Source organism: Schistosoma haematobium, chromosome ZW, assembly GCF_000699445.3.
Source record: "Schistosoma haematobium chromosome ZW, whole genome shotgun sequence".
Lineage (NCBI taxonomy): Eukaryota > Metazoa > Platyhelminthes > Trematoda > Strigeidida > Schistosomatidae > Schistosoma > Schistosoma haematobium.
This window is the reverse complement of record NC_067195.1, coordinates 31,048,876-31,060,963: the sequence shown is the minus strand read 5'-3', so window position 1 is coordinate 31,060,963 and position 12,088 is coordinate 31,048,876. Positions and strand designations below refer to the sequence as shown.

Sequence of the window (12,088 nt, the reverse complement as noted above, 5' to 3'; positions counted from 1 at the left end):
TTTATTAAGTACAGAAGCTCATACGCTCTACTTGTCGATATTTTCTGAAATTGGATGAATCAATATTCGTTAGTTGTAACGATTACTGATATACAATACATAAGGGATGGTTCTTCTTGCTAATTAGCTTGTTGACTTTCAAATAATCCATCACTAGGTAAATGAATTATAATTGTCAGACGGTAACATTGACATTGTAAACACTTTATGTGAAAATTATATTTGAAATAATGTCAGCGATTGAAATATAGGTAATTCCAACGTTTCATCCAGCTAGTGTGTCTGGACTTGTTGGACTACAAGAAAAAAGCCAGGGAACAGGTTGTGATATTCAGAAAAATATCCCAAAAATTATCCTGTTAAGTCTAATACTATCCTTAAACGTGAGATGGTGTCATTTTCCTGCAGGTCAATATTTATTTCACGTGTCGTTTCCCTACTGGTCAATATTTATTTCACGTGTCATTTTCCTGATGGTCAATATTTATGGTAGTCCTAACTGAATAAATATGCATTTGTCTGTAAATACTTATTCTTCTCCTGACTCCATAAACAATTTTCATCTACGGTTCGTGTTCTGATATATTGGAGATTGGGAACAGTATTGGGGTCGTACTCGGATATCTGAAGTTGGTCAGTCAGTAGAAATTAGAGTAACCACCCCGCGGTCCGCAATAGGACATCTAAAAGAGGGCCCGTATAAACCAATTAAAGAAGTGAAAAGCAGGACAACACTCAATAAACTTAAGGCTGAAAGCAGTAAAATCTTACAGTCGTTAAAGATTAAGCTAGGATTTTCACTATGGTTTATGTTATATCCAAACAGTTGTAACCCTTGTAGATTCTATGGACTTCCAAAATTCACAAGAATAATACTCCACTAAGAACAGTGGTTGATTTTACAAATTCACCGACATACAATCCAGCGAAATACATAGCTAAGATACTTAAACCGTATGAAAAACTGATTAATCATATAATTAAAAACTATGGAATTCAAGAATATTATCGATACCAACGATATACAAGAGGATGAAATACTGGCAAGTTTTGATGTATCTTCTTTATTAACTAAAATACCTGTCAATAGAGCGTTGGATATCATCTATGATTGTTTAGAATCTGATTCAGATTTGAATTTAGGTTGCCCATTAGATCCATCTGAGGTTATCAAATGCTTGGAATTATGTTTGAGATCCACATTATCCATATTTCGAGACCTTTACAGAAGGTATAGCAATGGGTTCACCTGTTTCTCCGATTGCAGCGAATTTATTCATGCATGCCCTAGAAACCAGTGCAATCGAGAGAAGCGTATGTCCACCAAAGGTTTGGTTACTTTATGTAGATGACCTTTTTGTTATCATTAAACGGGCTTAGAACAATTTTTTGAACATGTAAGCAACATATCGGAAAGCGAAGAAAATTTTCTTTTCGACGAAATCATTTACTTAAGCTGTACATTCGTATATATAGTTATATGGAAAATACATGTCTATAGGAGGATAGAAAACATTGCATCACAAAAATGGATTCGAGACTCTTATTATTAAATGAGGTTACGTACTAATCAAGGGGTAAGGAAGAAAATCGTTTATGGGTCAGATAATAGCCCAATTGACAGATATGAAGAAAAAAACGACAAACATATAGGTCATAATCAAGAAAACTTGTATAAGGTAATAATAATAATAAGAAGAATAATAATAATAACTGATTAGAGTTTAAAATAGCAAAATAATAATTTAAAAAATTCAATAATGGTCAGATAAAAGTGCAGAAAAAAATACCCAGAAACATACCCATTAAGGGAATTAAGGCCTAGAAAGGATGAGAGGTTGGACGAATCGTTTCTGCACACAAATTTCGGGCTTGAGTTCGTGGATTACCAGTGCCTCAGTAGTACATAATATATTACTTCGAAATCTCTTTGACTATGTAGATTCTTTTAAACGAGGAAGCATTTGAAGCGATGTGTCCTGTATAGAAACAGTAATTGTTTTACATTCACCTTTTAAAAGCCAAGCCGGACAGTGTTCTGAGATGTGTTCGTAAAGTGATCGCTTTGTGCGGCCCATGTAACGTGCCCCACATGAGCAAGTAAATTTATAGATACACATTGATGTGGCCCAAAGCGGAATTTTATCCTTCACACATCCAAGAATGGTAGGTCGGCTTGAGAAAACGATTCGGAGCTTAGCTGCGTAGAACGTTTTATTCAACGATTTTGAAAGCCGTTTATTTAAGATTTCAGCAGCCGTGTCTCCTTAAAATTCCATACTCATTAATAACGTTTTCTTCTGTACTGTCGATGCTTTTTCAAGATGAAGTCTAGGTGTTAGGTTGCTATCGACGAATTTAGGTGGATAACCATTTCTGATGAGAGTTGAAATACTTCCTCATCTATTGTGTCAGTGGAACAGATTCGTTCGATCCTAGAGGATAAAGAGTGAATTAAGTTTCTCTTTCTACTCAGTGGAATCCAACTATGAAAATTCGTGTACTGTCCATTCCAGATAGGTTTTTTATATATAGATCTCTGTAAAAAACCACCCAGCATTCTTTGCCTCTGCTTCTAAGGTGAATTGAATTGAGGGGTGGCAACTATTAAAACTATTCAAACTGTCATTGAGGTTCACGTTGAGTGTACATCGTAGTAGTTCTTTGAGATAATGTTACAGATAAGGAAGATCAACAAGTTGAATGGAATAGAGTATTGTCTACACTTAGGGATAACAACTACCCAAAACAGTTTTTAAATAAGATTGTTATAAGTGAAGGAAAAATCAAACTAGAATGTATACGGAAAGACGGGAAGCCCACCGTGGTCACCCTATACCGTAGTGAAACATAGGAAGAAATCAGGCGGATTCTAAACAAGCATGAAATAAGAGTGTATTTTCGAGCGAGTGAGACCATAATATCGACATTAGTGAAAGTTAAGGATAGGTTACCAAAGGAAGAACAACAAATTATTGTCTACGAGATCAACTATCATGATTGTAATGCAGTTTATGTAGGAGAAACACCCAGATAATTGAATGTAAGGTTGAAGGGACACAAACAGAGTTTGAAAAATGTTCCCAAATCCTCGGTAGACTTAAAGAAACTTGAGAATAAGTCTGCGATAGCTTTAAATGCGTTAGAAACAGGACACAAGATTAATTTTGAAGGGACAAAAATAGTTCAGAAAGGTTTTAACATTCATAAGGAACGATTGAAACAGAAACACTGTATATATGAACGAACGCGAACAGCTTGAACCGAAAGGATGGTATTCAACAAGCGACTACCTGGAAAATATTCGTTGAGAAGTTATTCGACCCTTTCTTTATTCAACCTGTTTATTTCACATCCATCGTTATTTTGACTGAAATTAATGTGAGTTATTTTAGCAATACAATTATGTATTTGATGAATCACATTTGACACGCACATCTATGATTCAGAAACAATCTTTTCAACCTTGAACTTGCACTTTTATTTATTCATTCATATAAAACATTAACACTGAATATCATTAATACCTTAATCTTACACATACATACAATTAGTTTTCAGTCATTTATTTCCACATCGTGAAATTTTCACATGATTCCCATGTAACTGACTCATGTTATCCCACTTACAAAATCAACATCCAAATATGATTGGATTAACATAGTAGAGATTTGATTGTTAAACGCTATATATATATTTCACCCTGACGTAGTCCAGACAAGTTAGCTGGACGAAACGTTGGAATTATCTAAATTCCAATCGCTGAGATTATTTCAAATAATTTTCACATAAAATGTCTTGTCTGTACTCGGCGCCCAATTCCTGTCAAACTATTGGTTCTAATCTTGACCAATATTCGTATAAATTGATATTGTAATTTACAAATAAACAGAAGCACATACCTTAGTTTCATAATTATCTATCACCAACAAAAGTGCGAAATCAAAAGGGGTTTTGTAGAGATTTTAGTAATTTCAATAGTTGAAATCATGAGTCAATTGAAGCTAGACAACCATGGAAAACCTGGAAGGACTGGACGGCCGTTTCGCCCTATTATGGGACCCCTCAGCAGTGCGCACCTGCGATTCCGCCCTCCATGAGACTCGAACCCAGGACCTATCAGTCCAACGCTTAACCATTAGACCACTGAGCCGGCATCCAACGGTGTTAATGTCTAACTTCAACCAATCTACGAAATTGCGCGACCGTCACCATTGTCTTAAGTGAGCTGATATCTCACAACAGACCTGGTTGGACTCCACTGGTCACGGCTTCTCACTAGAACTCCAGGAGTGTCTCTTGAAGTCAATCACTAGTGAGCGGATGAGTCCCATACTAGGACGAGACGGCCGTCCAGCGCTTCCAGGTTTTCCATGGTGCTCTCGCTTCAAATGACTCATGATTTCAACCACTGAAAAGTGTGAAAGTTTAACCTATCAAGGCTTTCATACTGAGGGCCCGTAAACTTAGGCAAACTAATCGACGAGGTTCACAAGACATAACACATAACAAGGTAGCACAGTGGTGCTTAAAATGGCAACTGGAGCTTAATACGGCTAAATGTGGATGGATATGCTTCGGCGATACATCACTCAACCTAGACCTTACCATATATGGAGAAGTGTTATCTAGGTTACATACAGTAGTAGACTTAGGACTTAGATACTCCCAAGACTTGTCGTTTACAGAACAGATATTGAAACAAACCTCTATGTCTGAACGTCTAGTAGGTTACATTACTCGAAACCTTTATAGCAATGAGTCACGTATTTTAATGTACAAAGTTTGTGTTCGACGTTTTCTAGAATATTGCACGTTCATTCTTAGCAGTACACGCATAAAGGATAAATTAAGGCTGGAATCAGTACAGAGACGATTTACACTTCGTATTCTTGGAGCTGATTGTACCTTAACTTATAATTCTAGATGTAATAAACTTGGGCTAGACCCTTTATGGAAGCGGAGACTCAAACTAAATTTTATCTTTTTCTTCAAACTACTTAATAAACTATCCTTTACATCCAATCACGTGATTCAATATGCAGAAACTTCTTATTATGCCATCCGTGACTCCTTGGCACTAGTGAAACAAACTTAGTCTAAATAATCTCTTTATATGAATCACTTTGCCTGTAAATTTTTTAGACTCTCGAATAACCTACCACAATCTATCCGTACGATAAAATCACTCCGATTATGTGTTCGCTGCATACTGCTCCTCTGAAAATGCATTGAGTGTTCTAGCACCTGTAATTGTATCTCATTCCACAAGTGATATTATAGGAACTTTAAATGTTTAGCCATCTTTATTAGTGCATTCCCTAAGTAAAACCACCTACATGCTGTCACTTTATGTTAACACCGTCCCCAGCAATTTTAACTAATTTGAATAACATCAACAGTATATCACTGTGTCACATGACACACGCATTTTGGTAGACCTGATTGACATATTTTGGTAATTACTGCTTTGTTGTTCTGTGCTGTGTTCGTTTTAATTTCTCTAGTTGTAGGTAATTATCATAAATTCGACCTGGTACACAAAATGACCTTAATTACTCCGTTCATAAATCACCAGGCTGTCCATTTAAGAAATATTAAAAATTCCCGGCTGATCCATTGGATCGCTGTAATACATGTACTACCTAAACAATTACTGAACTAGTATACTTAAAACTTTCTTCTATCACATGTTTGTTCTGTACATCTAATGTTAATATTTATATCAAATTGATCATGCCTATAAACTGACTTGAATTCTGTAATTATTATTTTCTGAATATATAAATTATTATTATTATACGATAAAAAATGACAAAACTGACAGAAGAATTATCAATAGAACAGGGAATACCGAATTGACTAGTCGTTATTAAGTAATTAGCGTACTTAAACCATAGTCTTAAACTAAGCTGATCCATAATAATGTTTTAGCAATTATTTGCTCTACTCCACATTTAATTGTTCCGACAGTCAACGTAAACTGTATGCTTATTTATCAGTATGGGGGTTGTGGAGATTGTTAAGTTTTTGGTTGAGATCATGAATTAATTGATGTTAGACCACCGTTGGAAACCTGGAAGCACTGGACGGCCGTTTCGCCCTAGTATGGGACTCCTCAGCAGTGCGTATCCACGATCCCGCACCCCGCGGGATTCGAACCCAGGACCTACTGGCTCCGCGCCTATTTATTTGTCGCTGCGTAAGTTTTGTAGTACTCTATTTTACGATTTGGATTACAGTGACTCATTCCTTTAACCTCTTTTTTTCAGAAGATAGTTTCGGAAATAGATATATCTATTCACTTTAGCTACATATTAAAAGTAATAAACTTTATTTACACGACGGTGTAACGGTATGTGTCATTTTTTTGTTGAACAAGTAAATTATGTTTGAATGTATAAACTCATAGATAGTATGGATACTATGAATAGATAGCAAACTTGAACTTATAAACGGTCAATTCCATCAAGCAAACAGTCAGATGTATGAAAAATTAGTTTTCATGTTCAAACAAGCCGTTTACTTACGGCGGTTGCAATGTTCGTAATAGTGCATAAGAGGACAAAAGTCACTTGTTTACAAAATATTTGTTTAACATACGTAAGGTACATAAAGTTAGTCCAGCTTCTACCTCTTTTAAATATTGATTCAGCTGATTGTCACGCCACTCATTTGCTGCTAACAAACGAATTTCTAGTGAACAGTAAAAATATGATCAATTAAGGTAATTCTAATCATATAGTATGAAAAATGGATTACCAGAAAACCATAAATTAAAAGTATTATTTATTTGATTTTACCTTGGAAAATATTATAATGACTACATCACTCATTATTAAATCGGTATATCTAATGGCTTGAGTTATATTATTACTGTGGTAATAACTAAGTGTTCATAAATTATAGTGAAGTCTTCAAGTTAATCCTGTGAAAATTATATGTGTTTGGTAATGAAGGTTTACACTCCAAAAGAAATAGGAGAGGAAACGAAAGTATTAGTCGACATCAGAAATGAAGTTGCCCTAAATGTCAATCATAAAAATAACCGATAATAGTTGACAAGATACTTAATTGCAAGATTTCATAAAAAGCGAAAAATAATTGGTGTGCAATAAATATATTTTTTGTGATACCCTGGTTGTCAACAGATCCTGAAGTAATCGAACAATTGTTCATTTATGGGTCCAGACCAAAAAGGTCAGTAAATCGATGTTAAACTATAGAATAAATGATGAAGAGGAGACTTTCTGATCCCTTAAAAAGAACATTCTTCCCAGCAACATTGAGAATATTATTCTCAAGTCGATCATTGTTCACCAGTAATCTGAAAGATAAATTATCGCATCTGACCAATTTACCTGCTCTTATAGAGCTAGGTATATAGGTGTTTCGATGCGTACTTTATCCAAAATAATTCAAGAACATCATTCGGCGTGGCTAAAAAGAGGAGGCAACAGCTCAATAAGAAGTTCTATAATCGAACACCTTGTGAACACAGGTCATTCAATCAAGACAGTCTCTGCGATCAAAGTCATCTGCAAGGTACGTAGAACTCTTCCTGAGATAATTAGACTGCATCTTCTCTGCATTGCCGAAGCAATAGCTATACATCTGGAAAAACCAGAATTATGTGTGCAAGAGAGACTGGTACAACCTCTTCTTCTACCATGAACTTAATGTATTAAAATTTTTCCCTCTTTTCATACTCTTGTTCCTTAACAGCCATCTGCTTCAGCTTCCATCTTCCTTAAAATCTTCTACGCCCAACTGGTTTGTTTTTATTTCCACAATCATTCCCATTACATTTCATCTATGTTTCAACATTTTATTTTATCATGCTGAGCCATCCTTTCCCAATGATAATTTCCCTATCTATCTTTTGATAAATACTTAAGCCAATAACAATCCTACCATTCTTAAACTTTCCTTGTTTTAAATTTTTTTAATACCTTTGTTTATTTAACCTCACTATCACCATGTATAACAAGTTTATTATCAGTATTATTATCATCCTGTAAACATAAGTGTATATATTTGCGATTGTACAGCTTTGAAAATGAATTCGCTGAAAAGAGAACTCTTCGCTGAACTAATCGTTCTTACTACATGATGAAGTAATTAAAATTTACTCTTGTTGATATGATGGTTATTTATTTTTAAAGTAGTTAGCTGAGATGGTATGACTATAGCTAACTGATCAGAAAAAATTGTCGATCAATGATGATTATGAAGCTTACCAACAAAGTATCACTTTCGTTTCGAATATGTTACTAAAATTTTACATTCTTCTTTACATAGACAATTGTTCAAGATCAAGTTAACGAAGAAAGTAATATTCTTCATCGAAGGAAAAGTAACAGTATTATGTTTTTACTGATGGTATAATTTTTGGGGATTCAATGAATGTCAGAAATTGTTAGGTCCCGAGACACATATTGAATGGTAACTTTTGGATCCTTTTATGGACCAATACTAAACGTATATTTTTATCGTATAACTGTTAAATAACTAAACTATTCATATTATAAACTTTATTTTGACCTATGAACCATTATTATACGTTTTACCATTCTTGAATTATGCCCTGTCTATTAGTCACTACCTCCCACATTCACAGCTACATTTGGCCAAATTTTGTACAAATGTTATTTTCTATTTTATGCTACGTTGTGGTCGGTTTGATTGGTATATAAACTCAGTATGTCTGAAATATAAGGATTCATATTGCAGAGGCTGAGACTAGTGTTCTGGACTTAACTGGCTGGGCTAGGCGGAAAGCAGAACTCTAGGCTGCTCGCACGTGTGTTATGTGTCCTTGGTCCGATCGATAATTCGCTGCTTCTGATTGGCAGCTATGGGGTATAACAAAAATGTATTCGATCTACCTTGAAAACTGGATCAAACTCTAAGATTTCATTTCTCAATGGTTTCTTCGTAAAGAGATTTATCCGCATAATCTAACTCCAGTCGACCAGATAATGAACTTCTAGTTTTCTCCCTTTAGACAAAGGTTGAATCTAGTTCCTTTCTTTTCCACGGAGATTTTGAAAAGTATTCACAGAGGACTGTATAGACGAGTAATTGTGGTTTGCGAAATTGACTTATACACATACTTCTTCCCCAAGCGAATTGAAAATGTCTTAAATGTTATCAGACTGACTCGGAAAACGTACAAGCATGACATTTCAAAATAGGTCCTTGAAAACTCTTTAGAAGATCGATCAACGAAGCAAACATTCTAAGCGTCTTAAACTAAGTATTTGTTTGAACGAGAGAAAAGCAGCTTACAGAAAACCTCGATTTGTATACAGTAGCTTCCAACCTCGAAAATAGCCACACATAATGTCCGCATGTAAAGACTAACTGACATTTTTTAGAACACGTTCCAGTTTCATTCGGTAGAACAGAAGGAATAAACGTAAAACCATTCGTTTTGTAACATGTAGCTGATCGTGACTTACCTTCAGATACATAGTTTGATGTTATCTTTAAACTTACATTTAATGCATTGAAAGGTGTCCATTTGCATCTCCATTGAATGGCATAAGCATTAACAATGCCCTATCTCAAGTCATAGTGTTGTGAACGAGGACACAGGCGTAAGTAAAACCTCGGTGCCTATAATTTAAATAAAGAATGGACTATAAATATCTCTAAACTCTGATAACCGAGTTGGCTAATAAAGGCTGCTGTGGATATTCAGAGTAATAACTTTAATCAATTCGAAGCCGTGTTTCCTAATTCTAACCAATATTAGAATTCATGTTTAGCTTCCGTGTGCTGACGTCAGTCTGGATCGAATGTGCAGGTTATTTTCCGCGCACAAGATGCCACCTACCATAAGACAATATCATCTGCACATTGTGAGACAATCAAATGTACTTACCTACTTGCGCCAGTTACCCCTCATGGAGGAGCATAGGCCGCTGCTGGTCAACAGCATTACCCATCCAACTCTGTCTTGAGCAATCCTTTCCAGTTGTTATTCATCCTTTTCATGTCTGCTTCCAATTCTCAGTGCACTATGCTCTTTGTTCTTCTACCTTTCCGTTACCCTGCACGATTCCAAGTTAGCACTTGCCTCATGATACAGCTCGGTGATTTCTGTAATGTATGTTCCATCAAATTCCAGCATCTTTTCCTAATTTCCTCTTTAACTGGAAGCTTGTTTGTTCTCTCCCACAATAAACTGTTGCTCATGGGATCCAGACAACGAAAATTCAGTATCTTGACTAAACAACTATTTATAATTACTTGTATCTTTTGATGTTGGTTGTAGTAGTTCTGCAAGTTTCAGGTCCGTGCAGTAGAACTGTCTTGACGTTCGTATTGAAGATTCTGACTTTGATACTGGTCGAGTTTTTTTGAGTTCTATATATTCTTCATCTGTAGGAATGCATCCGTTGCATTGTCAATCATTGCCCTTACGTCTGCATCAGATCCTCCTTATCCGTCGATGATGCTTCCCAGGTACGTGAAAGTTTACACCTCTTCCAGTGCTTCTCCTTCAAGTGTGACTTCGCTGATACTCGCTAAGCTTTATATATATATATATATATATATATATATATATATATATATATATATATATATATATATATATATATACGGACTATTGAAGTTGTGACTACGTTTGAAAGTTAGAAAAAATTGAACACATTGTCATATCTTAGTAAACAAACAAAGCTAAATTACTTCCAATACCTATAAAAGATATTTTATTTTGATTACATAAAAGAACTGCCAGTTGAATATCTTTTATTGATACAAATGATGTGTAGTTCCTTTTTATTATGCCGTAATTGCAATTTCGACCATAAAGACATGAAGTTGCACAATACATTTAAGTGAAGACAAAGCCAGATTCCAGGTAGACATTGTATATTTTTTCAATCGCACTGATATATGCAGCTGTACGAACATCTAATCCAAGGTTGTAGGCATTCGCAATATTCATGATGCGCTATAATATTATAAAAATAAATTAAAATTACGAACAAACGAGTAAAGTATATTAACAACAAGAAATAATATCTATAAAACATTCTTTAGAATTAGTTGATTATGAAACTGGAGAAATAGCGACTGTAAAGGTACCTAAGGGAATAGGATTAATTTCATAAAATGAAATAACGATTTTATTTTACTTTCGCCCTAATAACTATTTTCCATTAAACCAATGTGTTGTGACTTTATGAGCCGCTTGTTATCACGTAATTTATTCGCCAATCAAAATACGACTTATTCGCTCTTATACTGTACTAAGTCAATGACGTCCGAACGGTCTGATCAGCCTAGCGTCCTATTGGTCCGTTGCTCGCCTAACCCGTCCAGCTGAGTCCAGAATGCCAATAACAGCCTCCACTATGCGAATCATTTATTTCAAACATACTGGGTTTATATACCAAACAAACAAACCGCAATGCAGCATAAAATAGGAAATAACATTCATATACAATAAAGCCAAAAAGTGGCTGTGAATGTGAGAGGCAGTAGTCAATAAACTGAACATAGCTTAAGAACAGTAAATCGTACAATAATAATATATAGGTCGAAATAAAGCTTATAACAAGGGGAATATAGATATACATAATCTAGTTACTGAATATTTACACCATAAGAATATATTAGTAATATTAGTCCATTAATAGGTTTCAGACGTTACTAGTAATGTAACCTTAACTAGGATATAACACAATGGACTCTATGTAAAAAGCGAGAGAGATTGATAATTACCTCTTGAAGTGATACCCGATCGAAGCTGCTACCTTGACGCGGTGGTCGGGCTTGCCTATCGTGATGACCCAACCGTGCTATATTGGCTGGAACATATGTTCCTGCAGGTTCTACCATGCCAGGCAGGTCGATTGGTGAACGGTAAGACTAAGAGCAGCAACTCAAGGTCTGAGGGCGAAGTCGTACTGCTGACTGTAGAGGGGTGTGACAGCAGTAAGGTGTTTCCCTCGGACAACCAGCATGATAGCGATGCTGCCTTCCCACAAGGAGGGGTGGGGTTAGAAAAGGTCGACCCTAAAAATGTCACACCTCACCTTACCTCACGGATTTCCGTCTCCGGCGGTAAGGC

General features: G+C 35.5%; 1 protein-coding gene across 2 annotated transcripts in view; it reads right to left on the bottom strand.

Annotated features, from left to right (window-relative positions):
- Positions 1-12,088, bottom strand: part of GLUD1_1 (glutamate dehydrogenase) — a 33,894-nt gene that overhangs the window by 5,678 nt on the left and 16,128 nt on the right. The window contains exons 10-12 of one of the 2 annotated variants that reach the window (XM_051211013.1): positions 10,708-10,966; positions 9,502-9,621; positions 6,604-6,696 (exon numbers count right to left, since the gene is read on the bottom strand). In XM_051211013.1, the coding sequence (XP_051071045.1) occupies positions 10,847-10,966 (120 nt within the window). In that variant the 3' untranslated portion in view covers positions 6,604-6,696; positions 9,502-9,621; positions 10,708-10,846. Of the gene's footprint in view, positions 1-1,763; positions 10,967-12,088 lie in introns of those variants that run through there. The other variant, XM_051211014.1, reaches the window with a different exon arrangement.